The sequence below is a fragment of the Amphibalanus amphitrite genome, unplaced genomic scaffold (genome assembly GCF_019059575.1).
Source record: "Amphibalanus amphitrite isolate SeventyFive unplaced genomic scaffold, NRLGWU_Aamphi_draft 000246F_arrow, whole genome shotgun sequence".
In the NCBI taxonomy this organism is placed as follows: domain Eukaryota; kingdom Metazoa; phylum Arthropoda; class Thecostraca; order Balanomorpha; family Balanidae; genus Amphibalanus; species Amphibalanus amphitrite.
The window spans coordinates 469,656-486,594 of NW_024881741.1; the positions used below are offsets into that span (position 1 = coordinate 469,656).

Here is a 16,939-nt window from a genome sequence, read left to right on the forward strand (position 1 = left end):
TTTTGCATCCCCGCTAGCACAAGGCTATAGCCAAGATACCTAGCTATAGCAGGGGAAGGGAAGCAGGCACGGGCCTAAAGAGAAGAGGAATTTTCAGATGTCGGCTTGGCATCTTAAGGGCCCTGCATGGCTTTCTCAGAGGCTGACATATCGTACTGCGGGACCTCCATGAGCCTCAAAAACCTCTATGGGCCCCCTCACGCTTGGGGTAGGCTTCCTGAAGCATAAAATCTCTGAGTCTTGAGATGGGCCCATTAGACATGAACTGGACCATCAATATGCATGTGGTGAGTTGACCTATATCAAACATGATATCGGCTCAATCAGGATTGGGATAGGCCCTCTCAGACCCAGACCAAGCACGGAGTACGGACGCTCCCACACATAGGATGATCCTTTCATTCCTGGGATGAGTCTTCTCAGGCCTGAACTGGTCCTCTCAGACCTGAAATGGGCCCCTCTCAGGCCTGAAGTGAACCCTCTCAGGCCTCAAATAGGTCCTCTAGGGCCTAAAATGGGCCCTCTCAGGCCTGACATTAGCCCTCTCAGACCTGAAATGGGCCCCCTCAGCCCGGAAATGGTCCCTATCATGTCGAAAAAACGGCCACCTCATACCGTAATTGGGCCCTCTCAGGTCTGAAATGGTGCCTCTTATGCCAGAAATGGGCCCTCTCAGGCCTCAAACGGGCTCTCTCTGGCCTCAAACAGGCCCTCTAGGGCATGAAATGGGCCCTCTCAAGCTTGAAATGGGCCCCCTCAGGCCTAAAATGGGCCCCTCTCAGGCTTGAAATGGGCCCCTCTCAGGCCTGAAATGGGCCCCTCTCAGGCCTGAAATGGGCCCTATCAGGCCTCAAACATGCCCTCTAGGGCCTGAATGGACCCTTCAGGCCTGAAATGGGCCCTCACAGGCATCAAATGGGCCCTCTCAGGCCTGAAATGGGCCCCTCTCAAGCCTCAAACAGGCCCTCTAGGGCCTGAAATGGGCCCTCTCAAGCTTCAACTGGGCCCCTTCAGGCCTGAAATGGGCCCTCACAGACCTGAAATGGGCCCTCTCGGGCCTGAAATGGCCCTCTCATGCCATGGAACGGGCCCTCCTAGGCCTTGGATTAATTCGATCGGGCCTTGGATATACCCCCTTAAATCATAAAATGGGACTATAAATCCGAGGGGGGGGGGGCTATCAGGCCTGAAAACTGTTTTTCAGTCCTATGACGGACCTTGACATTAGTGATAAAAAATTGTCAGGCTGCATAACGTTACAGTTCGAATCGACGGTGGGCCCCTAGGATAAGAGACGGGGGTGAGATCTCACCCCTTTCACCCCCCCCCCTGGCTGCGCCACTGAAAAAACATGAAATCTTGAAACGCTCACCAGCAGTGGCGGATCCAGGGGGCAAAATGGGCATTCCCCCCAAACGGCATAATTTTAACATTACGCTTATGGACGATGCATGGAAAGAATCGATAAATTGTTATGGTTTGCCCCCCCCCCAAATCTCTGAGCTGGATCCGCCTCTGCTCACCAGAGCTACAGTTACTTAGCAATTTCAAAGTTCTTTATATGGTCATGTAGACACAAAACGGCGCTATAAAACTACTATCTCGGATTTTCAAAATTGTTGGATTTAGCCCTCAAAAATTCAAAAAACTTTTTTTTAGAAAAACGTATGAAAAAACAAAAAATTGAATTTCGAAAAAAACGGAATATATGTGATAGTCCCTCTGCTCTTCTATCTACATACCAATTTTTAGATCGATATCTCTATTTTTGGCCAAGTTATAGCGAAAAAACTGTTCAAAATTGATGACGTCAAATTTTTGAACTCATTTTTTGTCAATTCTAGAGAACGTAGCGCAAAACAAAGACCACCATTGAACTCCCCGTGACGAGCTGCATCGAATCGATACCCATTTTATGCAAAAATATCAACTTTGAAATTTGACCTAATTTGACCTGACCTTGACCTGACCATGACCTGACCTTCACCAGAACATAATCTAAAATGACCCCAAGGGCTGCCTGTCCCACATAATCGCATTTGACATATAAAATGGACCATAAAACATGTATCACATGATATTTTCATATTGTGACCCTCAGTGACCTGACCTCTGTGACCTGACCTGGTGTCAGTGACCTCAAATAGCAAAATATGTGTTTGACGAGCAATACCCCATCGATGATTTTCAATGAAATGCATTTTACTTGATTTTACAACGCATTTCTTGAAATGCCTGTAAACGGTGAAATTCGACCTTTGACCTGATCTGTGACGTCATCGGTTTGACCTAGGTCAATGAAATTTGGTCACAAGGTAGTTCCCTGTTGGGGCTATCCAACGCCGTTTGCCGCTTGTCGCTATGTTGCGTGGTTCTTGAGATCTTAGGGAGGGGGGCAAATTTCCCCCCTCCCAACCGGGCGCGTTGCTCGGCAGAGCCCAATGGGGCGCGGGTTAACATGTTCAAAGCTGCTACAGGGTGCGAAAACACCTAAGCATGCCTATATCGAAGCAAAAATCTAGACAAAGTGAAAAATGCTGTACTGGGAACGAAAAATGCCGATTGTTTTGTACAGAGTTTGAGTATAATTGGTTCGCTGATTTGCAAAAAACGAGTTTTACCGAAATTCGGTTAAGCTAGCCTGAAGTCTCGACCATAAAAGCAGCATCTGAAATATAAATACCTTGTGAAGGCTTAGTTTAACGATAAGAATCGAATGATATGCCATATGACCTTTTCCGGTCGGTTATAACTTTAACTTTTGGTCAACTTTTCAAAATAAATTTTCATGGTAAAGACAAAATAATTAATTCGACGCGTCTCGACAAGAAAAACACTATACCGAAGGAATTAGTGTGGTGGAGTTTCGAGCCAACAGCTATTGAAGAGAAACTTTTCGCGAAAATGTTAATTTTAACAGTTTTTGCCCTCTGGAGTACAAATAGTTGACCTTAGGTCAAACCTGAGATCATTATCAAAGAAAAGCCTAACAAATGATTGATAAGGCTTTTCCTGGGGCTTGTATCACTATCTGTTCTCAAATTCTACGCCACTTTGTCGAAAATTGTCGAAATCGGTGAACTTTGATATTTGATGAACTTTTTTGACCTGACTTCTGCCCGATCTAAAAATGTCTGAAGTAGGTACTTTCTTCATGATTTTTGACGCTCTTTCGAACGGCGTTTACTGCCTGTCGCTACGTAGCTCAAGGAGCCGAGTTAGAAGGGAGTGTTTAAACACCCCTCAGCGAGGTGTGGAAATCTAGCACCTTCAGCTGGACGCGCCTAAAAAAACCCTCTATCGAGAATCGTCAAGAAGTTTGTCATATGTGAGTTTGTAATGACACCAACGACAATGATACGAACGATGTGTGCAATGTGTATCAACACAAGAACGCATTATTATATAATTACTCTATATACGACCGATTGGTTTATGGGTGCTCGTGCAGGTAGTGGGTGCACGTGTGCAGCTGCCCGTTCAGCGGCGGTGCAGGGTGTTGGCCGTGCTCGGCTCGTGCGGCCGCAGAGCGCGGCGTCTGCTCCACCTAAACAGGGCGTTCTCGGCGTGAGCCATGTTCTCAAAGTAGGCGGCGATCGAGCTGTTGCCCATGACCGAGTACACAATCTTACTCTGCTTGGCCAGCGCCTCAAGGTTCTGCACGGAGGTCTGTCCCGGGACAGAGTAGAGAAATGAGTGAGACATCAGACAGCTCAAAGACGGAGAGAGAGAGAGAGAGAGAGAGAGAGAGAGAGAGAGAGAGAGAGAGAGAGAGAGAGAGAGAGAGAGAGAGAGAGAGAGAGAGAGCTGGAGAGCTCGGCACATGGCGACATTCACAAATCACATAAGCGTACATTTACAACCCGTATCCCATAACGATGCCGTTCTTCATTGGAATGCAATGTTAGTCACATGCACAGGAGCGTTTATGGCAAGTTGGTGGCTTGATATTGAAGTATTGTCTGAAAATAAGGGCCCGAGATCTATCTAGATATTTTTTGTAAAAACGATCACGTGCTGCATCAAAATGTGCTTAAAATTGGTTCGTTTTCTAGTCACGAAAGAAGATACAGTTGCAGTATGTTGAAAGCAGAGTTGACGTTACCCGACACGGCCCACATCAAGTAAGTATGCATCGTCACATTTCCTCAGCCTCTGCACTGATTCCGTATCTTCAAAGGCTTTTGCGCGGTTTAGGTATAATTGTTTGAGGTATTTCAAGGAAATGCATACATGACAAACAATTTATGATCCATGTTTATCAACTGCGTCGTCTTACTTTTACGAAAACGTCAAAAGTTTACGAACAATTACTCAGGAACACTCAAAACAAACACGATTCTGTTATGCTGAGTTCAAAGGCCCCTGGCGCAGTCCCCTTGACACCGCACCCTAGCGGTGCGCCAGCGTCCCCCACGCACCTGCATTCTCTCCACAGTGAGGAAGGCGGCCAAATTAGCCGTGAAGGTGGCCAGCATCAGGACGACAAACAGCCAGTAGGCGGCCACCAGTGTGCGTCCTGAGAGGGCCTTGGGCGCCTCGCCGCCGCCCTGGGGCGTGAACGACGTCAACGCGAACCAGAAGCTCTCCTTCAGAGTGAACGTCCTGCCGGGCGGAGAGGGCGCCGGCGCGGGCTGATCAGAACGGGAATATGTCGTGGTGTCAGGGAGTAGCTAAAGAGGCACGCTCAGTGCCGCTGCGGATTGAGGCGTTTGTGATGAGATGATTATGTAAGCTGTGATTATTTGTTGGAACACTGGACGCCGGACGTCCCCACTGAGATATGGCAGTTAAGGATCTACCAGCTGGGATACGGCAGTTATAAAGTCGTGCTGGGTCTATTGAAAAGGCCGGCGCGACAGCCAGCGTTCCGTGCCCACCTGCAGAAGTAGGTATATACGGGGCCCACCTGCAGGGGTACGGGTAGTTGTCGGGATTGTTCTGGGCGCTGTACGGCGAGAACTTGTCCAGCACCCAGATCATGAGTCCGGTGACGACCAGGGCGCCGACGATGCTGAACCAGACCTCCTTCTTCAGCACCGTCATGAAGCGGAAGATGGAGTAGACGGGCTCCTGCTTGCGCACCACTGCAGACGCACCACAGGGGAGAGATGAGGGGCGTGATGTGCAGAACACGGGGCGACAAACGCGGTCGGTCGGCGCTTAGCGCTACTCGTCACGCTGCCCGGGAGGAAGGGCGGAGACTTACGCTGATATCGGACGCTGAGTATGAGGGCCCAGCGCGGCAGCCATTATATGGACCTTGTTCTAAATAGGCGCGTCGTTAAGTGGAAAAGAGACTGAACGCTGGATAGCAGAAAATAGCTGGATAGCTGGATGCTTCAAAACACAACAGTATCTATGTAGTTAGATATGGGTAGCAGGGTCGAAACAGCATCGTGTACTTGTCATCAGAGTAAGTCGTAACGTGTTTCTGACTGCTGCGGAGGAGCATGTTAAGTTATGCTCAGGATTGCCTACATTTTGACTGTGTTTTCTATACCATTTTTCACGCACCGATGCTGATTCCCGACTGGTCGAAGTAGGGCGCCACGAAGTCGATGACCTCCTCCCTCTCCGAGGTCATGGTCAGCGCAGCGATCACGATGTCCGTCTTCTGCGAATGGAGGGGAGTAGCAGAACTCAGCGTCCAGGTTACACGTCTGGGGCAACCCAGTGGTCTCGGGGTTATACATTGCGTCGTTACTTCACATGGACCTTACTACACCGGCTGCGGCACCGGACCGCCGCGGCGGGACGGGTGTCCGGCTTGCACCCACCTTGGCGACCAGGTCGCCGACCACGCCGTTCCACTCGTTGGTGGTCACGTCCTTGGCGCCGTAGGCGTCGTCCTCGGGAAACACCAGGTCGTAGTTGAACTCCATCTTCTCTGCCAGCGTGTCCAGCAGCTCGATACAGTAGCCGTCGTAGACGGGCTGGCCGGCGTCGTCCAGCACCGGCCGGCCCTTTGAGTCCAGCTTCTGGTACGTCCACGGGTTGGCCTGCCGAGGCGGGGAGGTGAGGCGAGTGCGGGCGGACGGCATCACAGTTCACTCGATCATTCATTTATGTAAGTACAGCGGACACGCATACGGTCCTAATGGTTGATCCTGTTTGCCTGTTGTGTGTCCCACGCAGATGTCACAATTGATAATGAAAGGGTGCCCATCTTTTCTTGGCATAGATTCTTACTTTATCCTTGTACGAGTACACAAGCGTAATCTTTATGAAATACGTAACTTTTATTTTGCCCGGGATTTCAGCCTGAAGCCAGGGCTGCTGAAGTAATAGATCTGTCAAACTTAAACATGGATCACGGTCTAAAATGAACCCTTAAGAATTCCAAATTTATTTCAAAAGCCTTTACAAGTATATCTATACTTGCCTACCTGACATTTTATAATAGCCTTATTACCGCGAATGTCACTGTTAAAACCACTGACTGAGGCAAATTTAGATTCCAAGCCATCCGCTGCAGAAACTGATATAAATAATGTACGACAATGAGCCTGTCACGGTGCAGATCGGTGTAAGTGATGTCATTGCCGAATGCCGGCCGGGTGTATCGACCGCGCGGCGGTGCGACCGTTCTGCAGCGATGGGGAAGGGGCACGCCGCCGCCCCGTCCCGCCTGCGTGTCGTGGCGCCTAATCAGGGATAGGGACAGCCTATCGTCGATTAGGGGCTCGATTAAAGTGAGCAGACGGGGGTGACACAGAACGAGCAATCGAAAAGAACATGGGCGGTAAACGGCGGGCGGCGACAAGAGGAGGCCGGCGCGGAGAGCGAGGTGGCCTGAGACGGGACAGGGGCGCTGGGCCGGGCCGCGCCGAGATAGCGCACGACAAACAGAGGGGATGGAGCGGAGGGGAGGGGAGAGAGAGGGGAAAACACGTGGGGTGACACAGTCGGCGACGCAAGCGCGGAGGTGAAGGAGGGTGTAGAGAACGCGTCGGAGTGACAGACGGCGAGAACGGAAAAGTGTTTAAGCGGAAAAGCGTTCGAGGACTGAGGGCAGGACACACGTGGAACGGACATGACCGGTAAGTCATCGAATTTTTGGTTCTCCTACGTCGACGTACTTCCAGCCACAGATGCCTGATTCGGGTGGGCCCTTTTATGAGCCGGGTACGCCTGCGCTGTATCGGTGCAACAATTCAACATGCCTGAACCATGTTGACACAGTAAACCCGCCGTTCGTCAGGTATGCCTGAACTGAACCATATCGAAGCAGCGCCAAGCCACACATGCCTGAACCATGTGGGCTCTTTTATGCGCCGGGTACGCCTGAACCGCATCGGTGCGGCAATGCAACATGCCTGATTCATGTTGACAGAGTAAAGTCGCTGTTCGTCAGATATGCCTGAACCATATCGAAGCAGCGCCAAGCCACACATGCCTGAACCATGTGGGCTCATTTATGCGCCGGGTACGCCTGCACCGTATCGGTGCGGCAATTCAACATGCATGAATCATGTTGACACAGTAAAACTCGCTGTTCGTCGAATATGCCTGAACCATATCGACGCAGCGCCAAGCCACACATGCCTGAACCATGTGGGCTCTTTTATGCGCCGGGTACGCCTGCACCGTATCGGTGCGGCAATGCAACATGCATGAATCATGTTGACACAGTAAAACTCGCTGTACGTCAGATATGCATGAACCATATCGACGCAGCGCCAAGCCACACATGCCTGAACCATGTGGGCTCATTTATGCGCCGGGTACGCCTGCACCGTATCGGTGCGGCAATGCAACATGCATGAATCATGTTGACACAGTAAAACTCGCTGTACGTCAGATATGCCTGAACCATATCGACGCAGTTTCAAGCCACACATGCCTGTCCCTGAACCATGTGGGCTCATTTATGCGCCGGGTACGCCTGCATCGTATCGGTGCGGCAATGCAACATGTATTAATCATGTTGACACATTAAAAACTTGCTGTTCGTCAAATATGCCTGAACGATATCGACGCAGCGCCAAGCCACACATGCCTGAACCATGTGGGCTCATTTATGCGCCGGGTACGCCTGCACCGTATCGGTGCGGCAATTCAACATGCATGAATCTTGTTGACACAGTAAACTCGCTGTTCGTCGAATATGCCTGAACCATATCGACGCAGCGCCAAGCCACACAATGCCTGAACCATGTGGGCTCATTTATGCGCCGGGTACGCCTGCACCGTATCGGTGCGGCAATGCAACATGCATGAATCATGTTGACACAGTAAAACTCGCTGTACGTCAGATATGCATGAACCATATCGACGCAGCGCCAAGCCACACATGACTGATCCAGGTGGGCTCATTTATGCGCCGGGCACGCGTGCACCGTATCGGTGCGGCAATGCAACATGCCTGATTCATGTTGACAGAGTAAAACTCGCTGTGCGTCAGATATGCCTGAACCATACCGACGCAGTTTCAAGCCACACATGCCTGTCCCTGAACCATGTGGGCTCATTTATGCGCCGGGTACGCCTGCACCGTATCGGTGCGGCAATGCAACATGCATTAATCATGTTGACACATTAAAACTTGCTGTTCGTCAAACATGCTTGAACAATAACGCGCCAAGCCACACTTGCATGAACCATGTGGGCTCATTTATGCGCCGGGTACGCCTGCACCGTATCGCTGCGGCAATGCAACATGCATTAATCATGTTGACACATTAAAACTCGCTGTTCGTCTGATATGCCTGACCCATATCGACGCAGCGCCAAGCCACACATGCCTGAACCATGTGGGCTCATTCATGCGCCGGGTACGACTACCCCGTATCGGTACGGCAATGCAACATGCATAACTCATGCTGACACAGTAAACTCGCGGTTCGTCAGATATGCCTGACCCATATCGACACACATGACTGATCCATGTGGGCTCGTCTATGCACCGGGTACGACTGCACCGTATCGGTGCGGCAATGCAACATGCCTGATTCATGTTGACAGAATAAAAGTCGCTGGTCGTCAGATATGCCTGAACCATATCGACGCAGCGCCAAGTCACACATGCCTGAACCATGTGGGCTCATCCATGCGCCCGGTACGCCTGAACCGTACTGATGCGGCGATTCAACATGCATGAATCATGTTGTCAGTTAAATTCGCTGTTCGTCAGGTATGCCTAAACCATATCGACGCGGCGCCCCGCCTGACTAAGATGAAGCCAATGACGCTATTCGTCGGGTGCCGGGTGACGTCACCAGAACAAATGCACACATCAAAGCATTGTCGCCGTGATGGCCGCCGGGGAGTGCCAGCTGTGTTTTCGCGGACGGGGCTACCCCCACCCATTCCGCTGCACGCGCCCACCGGTCGGGCGGCCAACACTCGGCCGTCAGCAGTAATAGAGCCGTTACGTCACGTCGTGACACCGCCGCCGGGCGTCGCGGCGTGTAAAACCACCGCCAGTTCACGAGGGGGAGGGGAAGGCGCGGGAGGGACGCAGGGGTCACCTCTGTGGGGCCAAGTGGTTGACCTTTTGTCCGATAACACTGGGAAGGGACCCACGACTCCAGCAGTCGGTCGGGAGTTATTTGCACAGGATAACCCCTCACGCAGTCAGGGAGGACAAATGGACGCAGCGCCGTCATGGGAGACGGGGGGGGGGAGGGCGGCCGGCCGGCGGGACACTAGGGTACCGGCGGTGCCCATATAAGGAGATATACGAAACGTTAACGATGTTTACCCGTCTGTGTGCACAGAACTACGGCCGCTTAGTGCGGCCAGCGGCGAACAGGCGCACATAGACGCTCGGCTCCGCGCCGAATTGGACTGCGCCCTCGCCGGGGGAATGGCCCCACCACAAGGATTATGGCGACCACCAATGGACGGCACACCACATCCGGCACATAATATGGCGGCTCCAGCGCCCGCCGCGCCGGGCCACGCACCAGGACACGTGGCCGCGCAGCCACAGGCGCCTGCACCAACGACAAATGCGTGGACCGGAGCCGGCGGTGACCGGGGACCGACCGGATATGGAGGGGAGCAGGCATGGCAGGGCACGGGACCAGGAACAGGCGGTGAACACACGGTGTACATGCACGCCACTGCCGACCGGCCGCCGCCTCCTCCCGCTGGAGTCGCCGGCGGTCCAGCGGTGGCGCCGCCGGCTCGGCCGTGGCAGGACCACGACGGCCGGGAGCGCAGTCGCCGCCGATCTAACCGCAGTGTCAGCCCGCCCCGGCGTAAACGGCGCCGTGACCAGTCGTCATCGTCGGAGTCATCAGAAGATGATGACACGGCAGACAGACGGGAGGAATATCGCATGACGCCGCTGCGGGCGCGGGGAGGAGCGGCGCCGGCCGATCTGCGCTTGCCGGCAGTCACAACCAAGGCAGCGAGGCAGCTGCGGAATCGGCGGAACTACGTGGCGGTGCGTGATGCGGCCGATCCGGTCGAACCAAGTCCCAACAATGTACTAGAGTACATCGGTCGAGTGGCAGCGATCGTCACACATACCACATACTACTTCCCACAGTGTGGGCTACAAGCAACGAGCTACCTGACGTGGCTGATCAGCCGGAGCGCCGGCCGCTCCCTGAGAGACGTCCAGACGGCGGACAGCAGGGCGAGGCAGGCAATGGCGCTGCGTCCCCGGGATTTCCTGACAACCCTAGATCTCGATCAGTTCTGGCCTACACGTGTAGCTTCAACAGCTACAACAGCAGAGCGAGCGGGGACGAATCACAAAGAGGTGTGTTTTCAGCACGTGCGCCGGAACAAGTGCACCACGCCGTGTCGCACGGGTCGCATCCACCCGCCATGCCAGACGTGCAATTCGACCCAGCACGCGACCGCCTTCCATGCCGCCTTTTCACCCCGAGGCACCGCCGGGTGGACGGCCGCTGACCAGCAGGGCGACGCACAGCGGGGCCGGTCATGGTTCGGTCCGCGATTATAGTCGGCGAGGGGACAGTGTGGACGACAGGCCCGTCCCTGCTGATACGGGCGTGAACGTCGAGCGCCTTGAACGTTTGTTCAGTGATTGTCCAAACATACGGAGAGAGGTCGGGGACCTAGTGGTACGGCGGTTTCGGGAGGGAGCGGACATTGGCTACTGCGGACCAGGCCACGGACGGTTCACAACCAACAACCGCTCGGCCACCTCGCGAGTGATGGGAGTGTCCGCCGCGATAGAACGAGAAGTGCAAACGGGGTGCACCAGAGGCCCATTTGAATCACCGCCGTTCGAAAATTTCACGGTGAACCCATTGAGTGCTCGGGACAAGCCAAACGGGGACGTGCGCCTCATACTGGACCTCTCCCAGCCAGTGGGCAGTGCTGTGAACGAGGGGATCGATCCAGCGGAGTTCCGAGTGGTGTACACCTCAATCGACGAGGCTATACGGCTCATTTATTTAGTCGGGGGCAAAAATGCCCAATTATTCAAGGCGGACATTAAAAACGCGTTTAAGTTAATACCGGTGCGGCCAGATCAGTGGCGACTGTTAGGGTTTCAATGGTCAAATGCGCTGTATTACCAGGTATGTCTGCCCTTCGGCGGTCGCAGCAGCCCACGGCTGTTCAATGACTTTGCAGACTGCCTGGAAAAGTTATTTCAGGCGAACGCTGGCGGTGTATTTGTGCGACACTACCTGGACGATTTTTTCGGTGTCGGACCCGCGTTTTCAGCGGACGCGGCAGAAACGTATGACAAGATACTGACTTTGTGTCGCGAGTTAAATGTGCCGTTGGCGAGTGACAAGTGTCTGCCTCCGTCCAATCGCATGGAGCTGTTGGGCGTAGTGCTCGACACGGACCGCATGACGGTTGCCCTGCCAGATCGGAAAGTGGCCGACCTCCATCAGGCGCTCGGAGCGCTGGCGGGCCGCCGGAAATGCACACAGCGGGAGTTACTGTCGTTAGTGGGAAAACTTACGCAGGCCAGCAAATGCGTGCCGCCCGGGCGAGCATTCACACGGCGATTACTAGATGCAGCTTATGCTGTGAACGGCTTGCAGAAACGCATACGCGTCAATGCAGCGATCCGGGCTGACCTGGACTGGTGGCGTTGCTACCTGCCGCTCTGGAACGGCAGCTTCCCTATGGTGCCACCTGCAGAAGTGGAGACCGCTACCGTGACCTTACACACGGACAGCTCGCGCTGGGGGATGGGGGGCGTGTCAGGGCGGCGAATGGTGGTCAGCGGAATGGCCCGACGAGATCAAACAGGCGACATCTCTGTCCATGACGTGGCTCGAACTCATCCCGGTCATGATCGCATGCCTCGTCTGGGGAGACAAATGGGGAGGAAAACGGGTGCGCATTTACTCAGACAATATGGGCGTCATAGGAGTGTGGGGTAGGGGATGGTCCGGGAATGCACAGATAATGTCTTTGATCCGCCAGCTCCTATTCTGGACAGCATACAAGAAGTTCATTATCGACATCGCGTACGTCGCCACAAAACAGAACGGAGCGGCGGATGCGCTCAGCCGGAATGACGTTGCGCGTTTCCGGCGACTGCGCCCCCATGCATCGCCACGACCGGTCCCGTTGCCGTGCACGCTGCGCTCGTACTTGGCAGACCCCGTCGCCGGCGCCCATCGGCTCACAGGCTTTTCAGCTCTAGAGTGCTGACCCCTGCTGTGTAACGGGGCGCATGTCCCCACCAGCCTCCTGCCTGGAATGTTGTTTTGCCTAGTCGAGAATACACACCTTTTCTGTATATCCGTTTATACATTCTGCTCCGTTGGCGTGTTTGGCGTATTGTTACCGCTCAGGACACGAGCGGTAATACGAGTCGGGTGCAGACGGCCATCAACAGCCAAAGGTAATGCATGTGATGAGCGAACGGCATGAGACACCCTAATCAGGGATAGGGACAGCCTATCGTCGATTAGGGGCTCGATTAAAGTGAGCAGACGGGGGTGACACAGAACGAGCAATCGAAAAGAACATGGGCGGTAAACGGCGGGCGGCGACAAGAGGAGGCCGGCGCGGAGAGCGAGGTGGCCTGAGACGGGACAGGGGCGCTGGGCCGGGCCGCGCCGAGATAGCGCACGACAAACAGAGGGGATGGAGCGGAGGGGAGGGGAGAGAGAGAGGAAAACACGTGGGGTGACACAGTCGGCGACGCGAGCGCGGAGGTGAAGGAGGGTGTAGAGAACGCGTCGGAGTGACAGACGGCGAGAACGGAAAAGTAACCCACCCTCCATCCCCATTTTATTGTTACTTTGATGATGATGATGACTATTATATTAGGTAACGCCTCCTAGCATCATTCGTCGTCGGCCCGTATTGTTACCGCTCAGGACACGAGCGGTAATACGAGTCGGGTGCAGACGGCCATCAACAGCCAAAGGTAATGCATGTGATGAGCGAACGGCATGAGACACCCTAATCGGCTACTCAGCGCTCCCAGGGCGCCGTCTCACAGAGCTGGGCGTCACCCGGGCCTCCCAGATCACCCCCATGGCACCGCTGACCATCCCACGCAGACACATCGATTTATCGATGTCTGGGTAAAAGGAGGGTGAGCACGGCTGGGGACGGGGACACGGCTGGACATGGAGACACAGCTGGGCAGAGAGACACGGCTGGGCACGGGGACACGGCTGGGCAGAGAGACACGGCTGGGGGCGGGGACACGGCTGAGGAAGCGGAGACACGGCTGGGACGGAGACACGGCTGGGGACGGTGACATGGCTAACACGGCTGAGGAAGCGGAGACACGACTGGAGACGGGAACAACACAGCTGGGGACGGGGGCGCAGGTGTAGACGGAGACACGGCTGGCCGCTGGGGATGGGCACGGAGACACGGCTGAGGAAGCGGAGACACGGCTGCGCCCTGCGCGGTGTCTGCGCGATCCGACAGCACCTACGTCTCCGCCGGTTTTACTGAGTATGTCTTATTCATGTAGGTGGTGACGGTGGCGTGCATAAAATATCAGGCCGCACACTGTTGCATCAGGGTGGCCGTGCGCCAGTTGACAGTTGTGGCATATGGCCTGCACTGGCCTGGACAACGGGGGCGGCTTTATCGTGCTAAGTTGTTCGACTTCGCGGTATAATAACGAATTGCTCTTGTCTTAGAACCGCTGGAGAAAAGTGTATTGCTGTAACACGTTGAAAATGCGTGAGAAAAGCGAAAAGAGATTCCGAAAATTTCGTTAAGTTTTCAGAAGTAATTCCAAAGAAGTTGTGACAAAATATTAGACTCAATAATTCTGACACGTTCTCTCTTGGTAAAATTATGAAAGTTGTTAGAATTTCAAATAATTATAATTAGTCTAATAAAAAGATATACCTATAGTTTAATGATTAGTTTATTTATTATTATTCTATGGAACGTTAGCTAGCTTTATTTCGAAATCTACGTAAACGATTAACGACTACCTACCTACCAGTATAGCGCCTTTTGGGGCGACTAACGGAGCGAGCGAGGGGGTGAGTCTTGCACGTGCGAAATTGCGAGGGGGTACCTCCAACTGACTTGTGCACGGCACCCTACTGACCGGTTTCTAGCGATGTGCCAAATTTGAGCACAATCGGCCCAGCCGTTCTCGAGATCTGGGAGCGGCACCCTGCACGTGCGCACGTGCAAAATGGGTCCCAACTGACTTGTGCACGGCACCCTACTAACTGGTCCCTAACCGTGTGCCAAATTTGAGCGCAATCGGTCCAGCCGTTCTCGAGATCTGGAAACGACCCCTGCACGTGCGCACGTGCAGCAGCACCCCAACTCTGACACATGGGTATGCAGTGCCTAGTGGGTGCCTACCTACATGTCAACTTTCAGCGCAATCGGCCAAGTAGTTACCGAGATATTGCAACAATTACTTAAATGACACCTCTTCGTTTTGCACGTGGCACGTGCGTAAGGGGTCACCCAAATGCATCGGCAATAGTCCAATACTTGGTAGAAGGAATGAAGCTACCCTACAAAAATTACCGCATGTAAATCGGTCAAGTGGTTGCTGAGATATAAGCTTCGCAAAAGCGTCCGCACGGCCGGCCGGCCGGCCGGCCGTTCATACTCAGAAATTTCCGTTAATCTAAGGAAAGACTACGCTCGCTTCGCTCGCTCCGTAACTACAAATTTCACAAAACCTCCGATGATCCACGGTATCGCACCTTCTTAGCTGCTCAAAATAAAAGTTGAAGATTTATTTGGACTGATAGGCCTATGTTGTCACCTGTAGCTACGCATTGAACTGAATATTGAATATTCGATTCTGAGTATTAAAGATGATCGTGCGACGCAGGTAACATCAACTAGCGCGTTTCTCATTAACCCTCATATAGTACGTGACCTCAAAGTCGCCTATGGGCTACTTCGCTGACATCCAAGGTCTCATCACATTTCGTCGAATAGCCAACTGACCGTTGCCGTTTTCCCGACTACACTCAGCCAATCAGCCACGGGCTAGGCGAGGCGCGTCTAACAGTGCTCAGTAGGCCTGCAATTCCTCAGCAGCGTACCGGTTCAACCAGCCTTGGTTCGGACACGTAGCGCACAAGTGGGCTCTCGTTCCCAGAAGCGGACCCCTGTCCCCTGACGCGTGCTCCCCCCCCCTGAACTGGTACACGAGCCGGCGCACGTACTACATGCACTGGAGTAATCTGTGGGGGTGTAACACATGCGCATAACGGTGTCTCGGAAGCTGCCGAGGGGCTGCACCGGGACCACGGCGCTGTCGAGTGTGCACTCTACAAATTGCGACATGTATGACATGTCAGGTCAGGTCAGTCTGGCACGTGCTGATGTTGATGGGACACAGTGTACCGCCAGAACCACCCGCGTCGTATGGTTTTAATCAGTCAAATATATAACGTATAAGCATATGCTGGCATTTTTGCTTGCATTGATGCAACTATCATTAGCGTTATTGTGACATTACATTATTGAGTGCAATGTGCGTTCATATATACATGCGAGACACTTTCATCATCATGATTTAAGCAGGACACTTCAACTCATTTATCTTTACTTAAACATGCATGCCCCAATCCCGAGTCGAATTTGCGTCACCTGCCCGCTGCAGCGTGCATTTTGCAACGTGCACTGAGGACCCGTTCACGGAGCAGCCGCCCCCCCCCCCCCCTGTGACTGACCACAATGACGCCGATCTTGAAGTGTCGTTTGATCTTGGTGAAGACGTGGTCGGGGTTGACGGCGAAACGGCCGGGCAGGCTCCAGGTGCCCAGGTTGCTCTGTTTGGTGGCGTTCATCTGCCACAGGTTCATGGCGACGTCGGGCAGCAGGCTGTGCTGAGCCGGCTCCCAGCGGATGCTCTTTCTGACGGCGGCGGCCTGCGGGTACGGCCGGCGCCGTCACTGTCCGTCAGCTCCGGACGCCGTGCAGGTAACGTGTGGTGGCGTATCGCAGGTCAGTGCGGGGTGTCACAGTACTGGTTGGGACGAAATTTATCATTTAGTTAATGAAGAAGCGGTGTCTTGGAACGGTAGGTACGGCTATCTGCCGCTCAGTAACTGGCTTGATAGATGGCTTAGAAGTTGAATGGCGCATATCTGTCAATCACGAAAGAAAGGTTAACATGGCTGGTCGATCGGAAATACACAGAAGAAATGAACAGACACACAAGGAATCTGGGGGAGATGGCACTTGCCTATCAACGGGAAAGCCTCTGGCTGTTTCATAGCTACCTACATTATAACTTTGTAGAAGGTGGCAGGAAACACTCACGCTCGCTTGTCAACATATTTGCATTATTTTCCAAAATTGCGTTTGTATTCATCAATGCATCATCATCAGCCCCATAATGGTACGTGTTTCGGTACACATACATGAAGCACGCCTTCATCAATCAGCAAGGCAAGTGTCCTCGCACGGGCGCATTCAGTCACTGAGGGGCATTGTGCACGCGATGTCGACTTATTCGCACAAGGAGGCACACAAGTGCCCTAGGCAGCATGCAGTATGTACGTGGCTGTTTGTCCAGCGCTCGTCT

At 53.5% G+C, this 16,939-nt stretch overlaps 2 protein-coding genes across 2 annotated transcripts in view; one reads left to right on the forward strand and one right to left on the reverse strand.

Annotated features, from left to right (window-relative positions):
* Positions 1-16,939, reverse strand: part of LOC122386296 (ionotropic receptor 25a-like) — a 72,174-nt gene that overhangs the window by 15,716 nt on the left and 39,519 nt on the right. Inside the window, exons 8-12 of the mRNA XM_043375369.1 lie at positions 16,083-16,280; positions 5,781-6,002; positions 5,518-5,617; positions 4,910-5,087; positions 4,422-4,605 (exon numbers count right to left, since the gene is read on the reverse strand). Of these exons, the coding sequence (XP_043231304.1) occupies positions 4,422-4,605; positions 4,910-5,087; positions 5,518-5,617; positions 5,781-6,002; positions 16,083-16,280 (882 nt within the window). The remainder of the gene's footprint in view (positions 1-4,421; positions 4,606-4,909; positions 5,088-5,517; positions 5,618-5,780; positions 6,003-16,082; positions 16,281-16,939) is intronic.
* LOC122386316 lies at positions 6,916-12,666 on the forward strand. Its single transcript, XM_043375389.1, has 2 exons — positions 6,916-7,043; positions 9,723-12,666. The coding sequence occupies exons 1-2, from the start codon at positions 7,037-7,039 to the stop codon at positions 10,922-10,924; spliced, it is 1,209 nt and encodes a 402-aa protein (XP_043231324.1). The 5' UTR covers positions 6,916-7,036; the 3' UTR covers positions 10,925-12,666.